This window comes from Thunnus albacares, chromosome 1, assembly GCF_914725855.1.
Source record: "Thunnus albacares chromosome 1, fThuAlb1.1, whole genome shotgun sequence".
NCBI classification, from domain to species: domain Eukaryota; kingdom Metazoa; phylum Chordata; class Actinopteri; order Scombriformes; family Scombridae; genus Thunnus; species Thunnus albacares.
Window position 1 is genome coordinate 35,282,622 of NC_058106.1, and position 15,332 is coordinate 35,297,953.

A 15,332-nucleotide genomic window follows, 5' to 3' on the forward strand; every position below is an offset into this window, starting at 1 on the left:
TTCTTGTTCATTTGCATACACAAAAAAACAAAATGCGGTTCCTCCCAGCCCACAGCAGTGCAACAACAACAGAAAGGATAAAGATATACTATATACTGTACATTGGTCTCAACTTTAGCAGTACCAGTCAGGTTCAGTCTCATTTGGTCTTAAAGTAGGGGGTTTAGGCTGGACTCAGGTCTCAGTTTCAGGCCTGTGGAGGACTAGTTTAGCCAATGAGCAACACTGCAGGCAGATTTTGCTTCACTTCAGCAAAGAAGATCGAAGGATTTGCTAACAGACTGTAAAGGTTAATTTTGTGTGTGTGTGCTACTCCAGCTGTAGTGGTGTGTAGAGATTGTAAGAATCTGTATTTTTAGCAAATACATACGATTGTATATTTCCTAAGTTACAACATTGAATAGTACTTAAGGGGACACATTCTACATCATCAAACAAAACCAAAGTGCCAATTTACACCAAATTCTGCCAACACAGCTGATTTTCTTTTTTTTTTTTTAACCTTTATATATTCAGGGGAGTTTCTCGGAGAACAATGCTCAGGGGCACCCTGATCACATTCACACAGTTATGCATTCATATCAGGAAGCTGCGCAGTACAACCACAGTCTCAGTGAGCAGCTCCACTGGAGCAGCTGGGGTTAAGGGCCTTACTTAAGGGCACCTCAGTGGTGGAAACGCCCACCCAGATTTATCCTGCTGGGCTGGAGGTTTGAACCTGCAACCCTCTGGTCATAAGCATGCTTCCCTAACCTTTAGGCCACCACTGCCATCCAGGACGACACACAGGATGACATAATTTTTGTCTTCCAAAACCGTTACAAATCTACAGTCACCCTCAAGGCTGGATTACCAACCAGGCAAAGCATCCATCTGCCCAGCGGCCCCAAAAACACCAGGATTATTCCATATCATTTGGGTCTATATAATCTGATTAATCAAAAATCTGTTAGAAATTTGCACCTCTTAAGTACAATATAAATATGACAGGACCTCCATCCTCCATCTTGTTGCCCTGGTCTTGAAGAGAGACTCTGTGTCAAAATCTAGCTTTAAGACCTTAATTATTTTTAAAGTTTATATTGAGCTCATTTGTTGTTCAGTTGTGTTTTAGTGTATAAAATTTCAGAAAATTCTGGAAAATGAATCATCATTCCTAAAATCATTATTTACTGAAGCTCAAGTTAACATATTCAGATGATTTGTTTTGTATGACGAACAATAAAAAACCCCAAAGATGTTAAGTTTACTATCAACTTGGAAAAGAAGCAAATATTCACATCTGAGAAGCTGCTACCATAGAATTTTTTTGCATTTTTACATTAAAAATGACTGAAATTATTAATCAGTTATCAAAGTTGTCGACAATTCATTATCTGTCAATTGATTAATCATCTAATCATTTCAGCTGTAGAGTACTACCATGTATAATCAGGGTTGGTTGGGGCGCAACAACAAACTTTTACCCCAGGGCCCCATAGGAGGTTAATCCGGCCAACTCCTAATGAATGTTAATGTTGCTAATTGTTTGCTAACATGTTGCATCCATTAACAACTTTGAAAGTTGGTGGCAGGGCTGTTGGCTGTTTCTCTGTCAGCTAATTTGAGCATTTTGGTGGCCAAAATTTATTAATACAGCTTTAGAGATACGTTACATGTAAACCATCTTATTAAATTGTTGATGGACTGTCAAAATACAGAGGATGGAAATAGAAACCTCTGACAAAGTCTGATATGTTGCATTTTTGAGTGTTGTCAATAAACCTAAACCATTAACATTTATTAACTTGATACAAAGGAGCATAACTTTCTAAACTTGCAGACTGCTCTCAGATTTGTTGCTGGTGTTTATTTATAGGGGTGTGCCCGAATACAAATACATTATTCAGCAAAGCACAAATAGTGGGTTTTATACGAATATTTGTTTCATACAAATATTTTTAAAATTATTTGTTGGGGGTGTTCCCCAGAGATAAAGCTGAGCTACTGACACACGTGAAGTGCTCCCAAGGGACTCTCCATAACCTGTTGTTTCCCTTCTCCTTTCCACAAAGTTAGGTTGTAAAAAATAGGCAATAAATGAAAAGTGCAAAGCAATAATCGCTTTTGAAGTTCTTCCCTACACCTTACATACTGTGCTGCCTCTGTGTTATGGGTGTATAAATAGGTAGAGGTCTGCCTGCAATGAGGCGATGGGTAAAGTTTTAGCTCAGTAGTCAGTGCAGTCCTCTATGATCTGGGAAACTCCAGTTCGAGACCCGGTGTGGGGACCTCCTTCGTAAGGTAGTTTATTCATGAACACCTATTGTAACACTATAATTTTCTAAAATTAAAAGCGTAATAAAAAAAACAAAAACAGGATTTTTAAGCCTCTTTCCACTTTTATTTGAATACAAATACAAATAATTTTTCTGCCTCAACAAATACAGATACAAATACAAATACTGGGCCCTCTGCACATCCCTATTCATTTATTAGCTGAGATACCACCTGATCTACCAACAACTAGCTAACCTGTCAATAGTTTAGTGCAATAAAATGCAGTTTTATTCAATACAAATGACAAAATTCACAAAACTATGCTACACCGTTACATATAGTTGAAGTAATTCTTATCTGTTGCTCCTGGGAGCTGACAAGTGTAGCGAAAGTAGTGATTATCTACTTCCAGGCCCACTTCCTGAAGCTGCCCCCACAAAAATAAATTCCCAAGGTAATTAAGTTTTATGAGGTAAAGTGACACTGTTTGCAGAACAGACGCAGCATGGATACACACGTTAATAGCAGCAGTTAAGAGCGGATATAACTGAGATCAAATTACAAGTGTGCACTATATGGACATCATATCAAGTACTGTATAGGTTCATAGTTTTTCAAGTCAAACCTGATTAAAATGTTGTACAATTGTACATAGAACAACTTCAATTTATCTATCATTTTGTCATACAGTTTTCCATACTATAATTTTTCTATTTTGGTCTAATCTGTACACACAACATCTACTGCATATCTGTCCGTCCTTACTTTTCCTATGTCTTCCTTATTGGAATCAAGGAATCAATCAATTGGAATCAAGTCTAAGGATAGAGGATGTTGTACAGATTGTAAAGCCCCATAATGAAATTTTCTGTTTTATGATATCGGGCTATATGAATAAAAATTTACTGACCTGACTTCACTATTAGTTTTGGTTTTAAGAGACTCACGATACTCTTGCAGCCTCTCGCTGGACTAAAACACAGTCTAACGGATCATTGTTTATGCCTTCAAAAGGTGTTTCAAATCACCTTTTAGGAAACGAGAAGCTCATGATATAGTCACACAAATGCAACTGATAAAAAAGACAATCTCAAACCATGTTTTCAGGACTATTTGTCTTAGCTACATCTGCAGAAGGCCCACACAATCTGACTTTGTGGTTCTTTGTGGTTCTTTTCTCCAAACCAAATGCATGATGTTGTGCATAATTAACGATTATGGCAAACACCAAGTTTAAGGTCAAAAGACAGTGATCCATCCTTGTGTGCTAGATGTGTGGTATGAAGGGCCTATTTGTCTTATCTGCTTACATAGTGGATGTCTCACCGCTGAGCTGCTGCCGACAAAGGCGGCCACCTTCCCACAGGTAGAGGTGGCTGCCGGCTGCCTGTAGGGGCTGCACCTCAACCATTTCCAGGTGGCCTGGAAACCCCCATCTGCCCCTGCAACGCGCACTGAAGGCAACAGTTTTATTTTTGGAGTGACCACGGGCACTGTGGCTCACTCCCTAAGGCTCCAGTTCACTTCAGGATGAGACGGCCCTGTGGCACTCTGAGCTGGGATTAACAAGCAGAGAGCAGTTTGTCCCAACAGCCGCTCGCCGAAGGTAAACCAGTCAAACTCAGTGTCTGTTGATTGACAAGCTGGTGGTACTGCAGCGTGTTCCTGACCAGCCGGCCAGGCGCTAACCTGCAAATGCTGCATAGGATTTGATATTGGAACGTGCACGATCTGAAATCTTAAACGCATGATGCATATCAGACATTATATCCATAAGAGGAAAAGCTTGTAATGCAGTGTTTACCATGTTGTGTTATTGCACAATTGTGTTCTGTTCTTGATAAATGTAAGCATGAATCAGCGATAAAAAAAAATCTGTACACCAGCACACTGATTAAACTTTCCCCCCTCTTTTTGTGCTGTTTGTCCACTTTTAGTTATAAATGGTAAATTAATTCATTGTCTCTGTACCTCCCTCTTTACACTGAACTGTTATTCTTTGCAGCCTTTCGAGCAAAACACTAGCAGCACCTATTTCCACCTTCAGGTAAGTGCTCCCTAAATTTATCATCTAGCAACCTGATGATTAATAAAGAGTTCTGCCTCCATTTTGTGTGATTGAGATCTTTAAATCTAGATTGGATGAGGTCATGGCACAGTTTTTATTGCAAAGCTAATCTTATACTTTCCTCTTTTGAGCTGCTCCAGTGGAAGCCTCCCAGATATCCAACCCCACCGCCTTAAAAGGGGGACTTCTCACATGTCAGCTGGCCTACATGTCACTGTGACTGTAGGAGTCACTTTGACAACAGGGATTCATGTTTACTCAAAACCAAACAAACATCTCGCAGTGTTTAAATTTCATGAGTGAGACAACCATTTCTATCATGCTACTTCTATTCTTTCCTTTTTCAAGTCAGAAATTGAGAAACTTTTATAAAATACCTCATTAGGTGTAATTATCCCGCTTCACTCGGACCAAGCTGTCTTGAACATGACATTAATAAACTTTTAAGAGAACCATTGCTCCGAAACATGAGGCTAAGCTCACTGTCGGAGCAGCTCTGAGAGGATTTGGGCCTCGGATTGATTTCCAGCAGACTGAGGCTGTTTCTGTGAGTGTAGGACAGCAGGCAGCAGGTGTGCGGTGTCAGAATGTTTGCTCTTATTTCCCTCAGACTAAAATTAGACCATGGACCTTTTCTAGTGTCACCCAAAGATACTCCAATATTCAGGCAGAAAGGAAACAATTCAGCTCATGTTGCCACTCTAGACAACCAAGGACATTATGTAGTAAAACAAAACCAGTTACCTACTAAAAATGTGATCACAATTGAATATTAATTATCTTTTGTGATAAAATAATATCATGTAAGCTTTCATGCAGTCTGTGCCTCAAGTTCTCTCTCTTCTCTCCCTGCTGAACACATCTAATGTAATCCTAGGTGCAGAGGAATGTATGTTACATTTATTGTCAGTTAATTATGCTTCTGATCTCTGACCTCTTTCCTTTTGTTTGCTTGTATTGTCAATGACCAAGGGATTTAGACCCAATTTACTGCTGATCACATTTTAATGTACTCTGAAAATGAACATTAGTTAAATGCTACCACCCCTCCTTCATGTGTGAACCTGGTTACCCTCCTGTATGTGTCAGTCAACTCCGTTTGGGTTTACTTATACTGCCTGCAGAGGTCATTTTTAAATCCGACAGTCTCCTTGAGATACTATTTTCATAAGTAGTTTGTCATCATTTCAAAGAAGCCTTGCCATAAGCAACAGCTTTACATGCCTTTCTATTTCCAAATGTGACGCTTCTTGTAGCCATGCAGCATCTTCAGGACTCAATTAAGAGTTTTGAAACCTGCTAATGAGCCCGTTGTCACGAGAGCTCATAGTTTCTAAAGCCAGCTGCAGACTTGTTTCAGAGCCATTAGCACCAGTTAAGTCAATGCATACAGTAAGCAGCTGAACACACTAAACTAGGAATACAGTGGTAGATGATGAGCTCACCTACACAGTAAAAAACAATGGAAGCAAAGACCAAAACTTCATGACAGGATTGAACACCAGAAATCCTTTTAAAATTGTTTTTATTTTATTGTATTAAAAGATAAACTACTACTGAAATACCTCAACATATTATTCACAGGATAAAATATGTGTCCAGTAAACAGGGAAAGGTTTTTGTAAAATTATGACAAAGAATGACAGAGTCATTTGTAACCTAATGATTGAAATACAGAGAATGATGAAGTGATAGTGGCTAAAAGTTGTGCAGTATTAAAGATTTCCTTTTTCAAAATCCAAAAGTCCAGCATGTATTTTACAAATCCTCATGGAACTGTCCATCTGAAAAAGAAAAGAAAAAAAAACATTATTAGCATTTTTCTTGTCATCTAAACAAATATACTGTATATTACATTCATTATTATTTTTAAAAGCATACTGAGTGATTATTTTGGCCAGCTGCTAGCATTAAATATCTACTTTCTAGCCCGACTTTTTTTCACAACAAAACTCTTGTGAAACAAGATTTCCAGCTGCTCAGAAATTGAGAACATCACACCAGGCGAACGGCATCTCATCAAATAATCTAGTTCCAAAGCAAATGCCAAAACAGTTTTATCATCAAAGTCATTACCAAAGTGATGTGTAACCTCTTCATTAGACATTAGACATTCTGTTGGATTTAACCTTTGATTTTCTCTTTTTAGGGAAACTAATAAATTACTAGTATTGACGTCATATAACGTTAGTGTTTGTCTTGTTATCACTAAAATATGACAGGCCTCTTTTGATGAGTAATTTTACTTTTTTAAATCTGCTTTATTGTTATAAAAGTCACTTTTTGGTTGAAGATTAATAGACTGATGTGTATCATTCATTTTGCAGAAATCTGATATGCTGATGGAAGTAAGCTACAGTAACGGGCTAGAGCCTGACCTTTCCCAGCAGTATCCTCCGCCCTTACTGCCAAAACCAGGCAAAGACAATGCAAGGCTTCAGAAACTCAAGAAAAAGAGAGCCAGGAGAAAAGGCAGCCTTTCTCAGACACCCATCCCTTTTCGCTCCTGTTTGTCACCTGTCAATGAAGCGAGCACAGACCTTGAACACAGTGACGAGTCCAGCCCACCAAGGACACCGGATTCAGTCTACGTCGCAGACTCTTCAGTGTCCAGTTTCCCATTTGGCTCCCTATACAATCACTCTAAATCAGCATTCCCTTATCCTCAGAGCAGCCCCTATGAAGAAACTGGCAGCTTTCCCTCTCAGACCTGTACAGCTCAGATCAAGACTTCTGAAGAGAAGGTGGCTCCACTGTATGAGTACGATTGCTCCTCGTTTTTATTTGATGATGCGACTCCTTTCATGATGCCACCTTCAGCTTCACCACCCCCATCATCACCTGAGCAGGTCCCAGTACCAACTCCTCCTTCTGCTTCCAATGTAACCATGACACCAAATTCCCATGGGTCAGTCACAACAGTCCCTCCAGTCACTGTGTCGCAGTCCAGCCCTAAAATATCAACTCACAGCATGACTCTATCCCCAGCCGCCCCCAACTGCGGCCAAATCCCGGCACCTTCTCAAGTTGCAGACTTACCTCCTGTACCAGTGCTGCTATCAGTTTCAAACACCCAGACGCAACCTTTTATTCCCAGCCAGAGGGAGACAAACACCAGTTCAAAGGACAACCCTCCAAGCCAGACATCATCATCTTGGACTGCCACTAATGGCAACTTTGTTCCAAGCCAGATGTCCCCTGATATAACAGCCTCAAAAATATCACTTGTTGAAGCAGTGAAAGAGAGAAGGCCTGATGCCCCACAGACCAGGATTTACACGTCAAAGGCAACTTTTTATGAGATCTCTAAACCTCCCTCCATGCAGGAACTCACAGTAATAAACCCAACCTGCCAGGAAGCATCATTATCGGCTGTAAACCAGGAGAAAACTGCTTTGTCAGTGGTGAAAACTGATCAGAAACTATCTGTGTCCAAGACCCAATGTGGAAGATCTAAGACTCCCCCTTGCACACCTTCAAGAGTATCCACCCCCTTCATTGAAATATCAAAACCTAACCCACTTTTATTTGCTTCAAGTCCTGCTTTCAGCTGCTTCCCTGATTTACAAGCTTCTGCTACTCCCAATGAGGCTCCTAAACACAAGCCAGTAATTCAAAGTAAAGTAAGTAAACCCCTTGCTGCTAAAGAAGAACTGAAGTGGACTGATGCTAATCACATTACTCCCATCAAACAAGCTAGCAATTACAAAAAGAAAGAGATTCAAAATATTCAAAAGAGCACATTAAATTTAAGCTTTGCTAACACTGAGCTGTCACCCAAGGAGAATTTAGCATCAAGCATTACTGAACCCGACTCCGCTGTCACTAAACCAACACTAATAGAACCTGTTACCCCAAACCTAAAAACAGACCAAGTTCCAGACAGTGAGGCTTCACATTTGCCAATGGTTCCATCATTTCTCTCTACTGTACCAAAGACTTCAAATCTTAGCCCTACAAAAGTGATTGTACAAGCACCAACGAGCCCAAGCCCCCTGTCATCCACCTATCGTCCGCCTGTGGTCAAGGCACGCAAGTCCTTGTCATCACTATTGGAGACTCAAATGTCATTAGCAACCTCAAAGTCCAAATCCCGATCAACGTATTATGGGCTTACTCCAGCCGAGTATGCTGCCTACGGTGGGATTAGGAGTATCGCATCACATCACAGCCCTGTACCCTGCAGGGTCAACGAAACCTCTTCAAACAAAACACAGCCAGATATAGCTGTAGATGTCTCAAAGTCTGATGCAACAAAACAACTCAATGGACATCAAGATCTTCTCTCTTCGATGGAGGTGTCTGCTGCTCACATTTTACAACCTCTGTCATCTTCAAAGGATTCAGAGCTTCCAGCAGAGCGGATGGTCAAACATAGCAAAGATGTGTTTGAGGAAAGTTGGTCTGAAGCTCACAGTATTGGAATGCAACCGGTTAAAACATCTTGTGTGGACTCAATAAAACCTGAGCTTCCCCTTGGCTTGGTACAGAAAAGTATGCAACAATCCACAAGTGACGTATCCACATCAAAAGCCTCATACTCTGAGGCTCCAGTACCAATACCTAAAGCAGGTGAGGTACACACACAGAGTGTGGCACTGTTTCCTATAGAGACAGCTCTAAATACAACTCAATGTCTGACCAATAGCAGTGGTCTGTCTAGTTTTTCCCCACCATTAGTGAAAGTAGATTCAAATGCAGAAACACAGCATATTGCAAAAGTCATAGATGTCATAGAGAATGGTGACAAACTTGAGAAAACATCTACTATTTCTCAACCTAATATAAACTGTAAGGGAGAATCCAATGTCACAAAACTAGAGTCAGGAAAAATAGAGACAGCTCCGATCCAATCTTACCAAACTGCCAGTGGTGTTAGTCTGTCAGTAACCAATGGTCTCAATGTTCAACTCACTGCCAAGCCTGTAAAAGATCTAGTTGACGGCAAAAACCTACTTGTTCAATCTCCTGCCACAGAGTTAAAACCAGTGCAAAATGGTGCAATCATTTCAGGAATACAGCAATCCATCAAACTAGTTTCAGAAACACCATTGCACTGTAAAGTGGCTACTGAAACTGTTTTACACAAACAAAAGGAAGAGTTTAACCAGCATATCAAGGCAAGCAGTGAGGTTGTTCTACCCAATAAGACAAACATGGGGTACGTTTTGCCTTTTATGAGTGCTAATAAGGAACGTATCATTGACCAAACAAACGCTGAGCCCCAAGTCTCAAATAAATTCTCTAAAAAACAAATTATGACTACCACAGGATATATGATGCCACATGAGCCTGTCACAGCATCTATATGTTCTGCAAAATCCAATATCTGCACAGTGTCTTCAGATGAGCAAGGCAGCAAATTAATGCAACAGCTCAGCACAGAAACTCAAATTTACAGACACAGTGAAAAAGTAGACAATAAGATCTTTCAAAAATCTTCCCAAGCCCCAGTTTTACCAAATCCAACTGCTGTAAATACTGTCTTAATAGATAAACCTACCACAGAAACCAAACTACCTGACCAATCCATCATTTCAACCAAATTACCCATCGTTTCAGACATTAAATTCCCCTTAGGGACTGACTCGTCAGACTTAGAGACAGACCAACAACCAGCAAAAGAGCCCCCAAAGATACACAAAACTAGTGACAATGTATTTCCAAACAGCAGCATGCGACCCGGTTTCAAAGATAAACTTGTTCATGAAGTAAGTTTCTACCCAAACAACAGCAGAGCTGTAGTAGAGTCTCCACGGGCAACTGAAAATAATCCAAACATCCCTGTTAAAGATGCAATACTGTTGAGCCAACCAAATATAGAAACCAAACTCCCAACTTATAATAATACTGACACTAACAGAGTAAGCAGCTCAACAGTAGACCAAGAAGTGCATCCACAGCCTACCACTGGACGAGTCGGTTTATTGACTGGGAAAATACCAACAGAGTGTCTTCCCACCATACCTATTATAGCAGAAAACATTCAAACTAAATGTGTTATTGAAACAAAAAATGCTTCTAATCTTTCAAATGGAAACACCATACTGAACATACCTAGTAGTGAAACCAAACTATCCAACAAACCATGTGCAGGATCACTTACTGTCAGCAAGTCTTCCACAAACATGGTTTCACCTGGAAAACCAGGAGGTGTAGACATGATTCAACATGGCAGAGCAGTTAAAGAAACTGCACAGTCAAACAAATCAAATTTGGGCAGCAATGCTCACAGTATTATTGCCACTGAAAGCAACCCCCCTAACAAGCTTTACACAGAGGCTGTTCTGCCAATGATGACAGACCCAACAATGAGCGGTAAACCATCATTTAATACTGCACAGGTGCCGTCAAGCCCTACCATCAGGCGGGTCATTCCAAAAAGTCCTCAGCTGAGATCAGAGAGACCTGACAGTCGATCTGCAACAAAGCCAGTCATCGATGCACAATTGGTTTCTGGCTCCGTTGCCCAAACAAGATTAAACTCAAGAGCAGGCATTAAACAGATTGACCCTGAAACATCTGAACCTCAAATTACTGCTAAAACTACCGTAAAAGAACAATCCTCTATCAAGTCAATTATAGACAAAACAACTTCAACAAGTCCCCACACACAAACTAGAAGTTCTGTAACATCACTGACTGAGACTAGAATTTCCTCCTCTTCTGGCTATGTTACGGCAAACATACCTAGTATCAGTGTACAACAGCAATCCACTGCATGTCAAAACACTTTGTCTGGAGATAATGTTCAAACCTCTGTGGATTTAATTAGCTCTCAGACTGGAGTGAAACAGATAAGGCAATCTGTCACTGAAACAAGGAAATCTATAGACACCACTGTTCATAGTGCAAATGCTCAAACCCTCTCACACACTGCTTTAAATAACTATGCTGCTACAAATATTCATCCTCTTGCTGAACCCATCAGAGATGTTAAAGCCCCTCTTAGCCCTCCAAGAGAAATCAGACACTTAACCAGACCTTGGGCTGCAATAAGAGCCTCCCCACTACCAGAACCAAGAGTGTGTAATACCCCTATACAAACCTATACTCCAACCTTACCCCAGACCTCTAAAACTCCTGTCTCTTTTAACCATACCACAGAAACTAAACCCTCTTCAGTCATAATAAAAGACCACACACAGATTCCTAACACACCTACTAGCACTCAACCCTCTGCTAAGTTAATCACAGAGAGTATTTCAAAACCAGAATTAAAACAACCCACAACTAAGGACACTTCAATTATGACTAACAGTGCTGGCATAAAAGTACATTCCCAAATGCAATACGTAAAAACAAACCCAAATTCCAGTGCAGAAGGAAAACTCCCCTCACTGAATACTAAAACTAGCACTACCATCCATACTACTGATCCTGTTTTAACCAGTAAACCTGTTCTTAAAGCACAACCTCCTACTAAGCAGGTAGAAACAAGACCATCCTCTGCCACTGTAGAAACACAACCCTCAGTTGTAGAAACCCCTGATCTGGTACAGATTAGGTCGCACACCAGTAATGTTCAGCCTTCGACAGAGCTACCAGTAGAGAGCACATCTCCTGCAAAGCCAGCAACAGATACTGTCATGAAACCATCCATAGTTAAAGACGCTGTGACTGATTCTGCCACTCCTGCCTCTCTGCCTCAGGCCTCAGTCTCAGTCAAAGCTCCATCTCCAAACAGAGGAATGTCACCGCCATCTCAGCAAAAAACTGGACTCACAGACAAGGATGTTCTGAAGATCAAAACTACACCTGCAACGACGGAAGCCCCGGCAGTCGAACCCTCCACGAAGTCAGCGACATCAACTGCATCTTCAACTGCTGACAAAAAGGTTGTTACAGCAGAGAAATCCTCCTCATCCACTGAGCACAAAGGAGCCCTGAAGCCGAAAGGCCTTAAGGGTATGCTCAGCGGATGGACACGGCTCAAGAAACACATGGTCGTTGAACCAGAAGAACCTCCATTTCCAGAGCCAGAGGCCAAATCTCAGGATGATTCCAGTGGCAGCAGCGAAAAAATAGATCAAGTTGGTAATGATAATTTGTTAGTAGACCAGTGTGCCAATCAGGAGGTTGTTGATAACAAAGATAGTCCCAAGGCACTGAAGATGTGGGACGCCCTCCTCTTTCAAATGTTCTCCACCAAAGAGAAAATAATGTACCAGATAAACACGGTCAAGAATGATTCAGACAAGAAAAAGGTCCCAAAAGAAAACCAGGCAGAAGTTCCTTCTTTTGTCAATCGCCTGCCAGTTTTACTTTACAGCCCCCGATTTGACGCCAGAAAGCTCAAAGAGGCGGCAGCGAAGCCACTCACAAAAATAGCAGCAGTGTTTGAAAGGGGGCTGCTGAAACGTAAATCTCAGGAAGACGAACAAAAAGACTTCAACAGAACAGCCAGAGGATTTGGCTCGTCAAAAACTAAAAACATGTAACTTAGACTGATACAAAAGTATGTTTGAGATTGATAAATGACATGTGATTTGTAATTCATTCTCTTGATGAATTATGTAATTCATCAAAACCATTTATGGATTACTGCAACAGAAAAACAGATCTTTAGGAGGTAGATTATACTTGAGGGGAAAAAGGATTAAAAGTGTTGATTACTGCATAATCACCAACTATTTGACCCAATACTGGAGTGAGAACTTTTCCATGTTCTTTAAATTTAAATTTATACTGCAAAGAGTGTACAAAGTTTCACTCTGTAGTTGCTGAAAGAAAACTCAACCCTTTACCATAAATATATATTGATCTGTCTGATATTTTCATCAGTTGTGGTTATTTAAGTTGTATAAAATAGTGTTAGTTTTGGTAGGTTTTAGAGGTCAAAAATATTAATATAGATGTAATACAAGGGTAGCATCTTTGCACTTTTCATAAAATCAAATGACAAGTATGTGATTTGATAAAAAGTAAAACGTTAAGGCAAAGAAAGAAAGGAACACTCTGCAACTCTACTTGGTTAGATCTTTTTTTCATTTGATGATGGATGTAGTGTTGAATGCATGTACTGAAGATACTAAGATTGTTTCATTTGTCATGCTCTTTTTCTATTTTTCTAAACAAAGTAAGGTTTAGTGTTCACCGCTGGTAGGAAGTTTTTAATCTATGTAATATATAGAGCTTTTACATTCCTGGAACAACAGGGCAGGTGGATTTTGAAGGAAGGAAAACAGAAATGGTGAAGGTCTAGACAGATTAAATAGCTTCTGCAAGTCAGGTATGGATAGAAATGTAGCAGGGGATGTCTGGGCTCTCAATCAGGGCAGGAAACTACAACCACACAGGCTGGAACATCCTGGGACTGGGCAATATGGAAAACTATAATGGTAACTATAAGACCTTATTTTAATGTCAGTACATATGACTGCGCAGTATCAGATTTGTTCTAAAGGTATTTGGTTGATGATCGATGTCAATCTGTCAGTCAGTCGGTCCACCTCTTTGGTCCAGACCGAAATATTTCAGCAACTATTATTGAAATTGATTGCAATGAAATCTTTTACAGATATTCACAGTTCCCAGAGGATGTATCCTAATGCCTTTAGTGATCATTTGACTTTTTGTTTTAGCGCCACCTTGACATTCACATTTTAGGTTTTGAGTGAAATATCTCAAGAACTATTGGATGGATTGGCATGAAATTTGCTATGAATATTCAATATCCCTGGAGGATAAAACCTAATGACTTTGGTGATTTTCTGAATTTTCATCTAAAGCCTTCAAAATTCAAATTTGTCCCCTGCTTTTGTTTATGACCAAAAACTTGCAAAACTAATGACTTTCCTATTCCCAACTGCACTTTGGCCTTATTGCTAATTGGCAAATGCTAGCATGCTAACCAGCTACACTAAGATGGTGATTCCAATAAATATTACCTGCTAAACATAAGCATATTAGCATAGTCATTGTGAGCATTTTAGTATACTGATATGCTAATTACGTGGCTGTACACCTTTAATCTGGTCTCCATTCGCTTATGCAGTAATAGGAAGTCAAACTGCATTCTCAAATGTTTTGAAAACTGACATTATAATTGCTTTTTTACCATCACATCATACATTGCCTAGCCCTAGTGCAACTAACTGGAACAGAATTGTCAGTATTTTCAGTTTTCAATAACAAAACATCATCATCAAGTTATATATTGTTCCAGAAAGTTGAAGATCCATTATTTTCATCCAGCAGTGATGATATGATGATAATATTTGCAGACAGTTTAACAAATAAACTTGCTGACTTGCATTGCTCTGCTGGTGGTAATTTCCTGCTTTGTGGTGGATAGTCCAGGACTTGTCAACCGTATTACTGAGTTTAGATTGTAATTTGGAGGTGAAAACGAATGAATGATGATGATTAAGGTGATGAGGCCATTGTAGGAAGACAGACTGAAGGAAAATGGAGTGATAGCTGGAGAGGAAGGACAGATGTTAGATGTGTTGTGTGATGTCTCACAGGTTTGGAGGATTTTGCTGCTGCCACAGCAGGTGCTGTAACTGTTTTGACCTTTTTGTCTCAATACTCAATTTTAAAAAGGATTGTTTTCCCCCAGACAACCATCATGATGTGGATTAGTCACAGCCACATTTATTACACTGGTGATTGTAATGACATGATTGTAACATGTTTTTCTTTACTGTGTGATTCTTTAAAATGCATAAATTTGAATGTGAAACTCTTGTCTCTCTTGTTTTGTTTTGTTTGTTCTAATTCAAAAACTTAAAATTCAGCAATATTTCCAACAGAAGTAGTTCCAACTGTAGGTTTAAAAGGTGACACATCACAGACGACAAGTTGTAGTTAAAAAGTTAAGGATGGTGATAGTCGATATTTTTGCTATTGTCAACAAATCCCATGAAAAGACCAAAACCAACAATGTGTTAGTCCATCTTTCAATACTTACAGATCCTGTCTGTGATGCTCATGTAAAACATTTTTAAAAACAAGTATAGGTACAGATATATAGTTTCTTTTTTTCAAAGGCTCAGTAATT

General features: G+C 39.8%; 2 protein-coding genes across 5 annotated transcripts in view; one reads left to right on the plus strand and one right to left on the minus strand.

Annotated features, from left to right (window-relative positions):
* The first annotated feature begins 3,662 nt into the window (after positions 1–3,662).
* On the plus strand, positions 3,663–15,014 carry LOC122985561 (uncharacterized protein PB18E9.04c-like). Of its 2 annotated transcripts, XM_044356329.1 has the most exons (4): positions 3,663–3,865; positions 4,265–4,306; positions 6,655–8,899; positions 11,980–12,337. In XM_044356329.1, the coding sequence occupies exons 3-4, from the start codon at positions 6,664–6,666 to the stop codon at positions 12,156–12,158; spliced, it is 2,415 nt and encodes an 804-aa protein (XP_044212264.1). In that variant the 5' UTR covers positions 3,663–3,865; positions 4,265–4,306; positions 6,655–6,663; the 3' UTR covers positions 12,159–12,337. The 2 variants fall into 2 exon arrangements, with proteins under 2 accessions (XP_044212264.1, XP_044212256.1); XM_044356321.1 differs by having other exon boundaries at positions 3,664–3,865; positions 6,655–15,014.
* The window catches only part of LOC122985573 (lymphocyte-specific protein 1-like), a 34,853-nt gene continuing 25,356 nt past the window's right edge, over positions 5,836–15,332 (minus strand). For all 3 annotated transcript variants that reach the window (XM_044356357.1, XM_044356342.1, XM_044356349.1), the window contains one exon: positions 5,836–6,111. In XM_044356357.1, coding sequence (XP_044212292.1) covers positions 6,086–6,111 — 26 coding nt within the window. In that variant the 3' untranslated portion in view covers positions 5,836–6,085. The remainder of the gene's footprint in view (positions 6,112–15,332) is intronic.

What these genes read in the sequence shown, in the direction of transcription:
- LOC122985561 (XM_044356321.1), top strand. Translation starts at nt 6,664, where the DNA reads ATGCTGATGGAAGTAAGCTACAGTAACGGGCTAGAGCCTGACCTTTCC.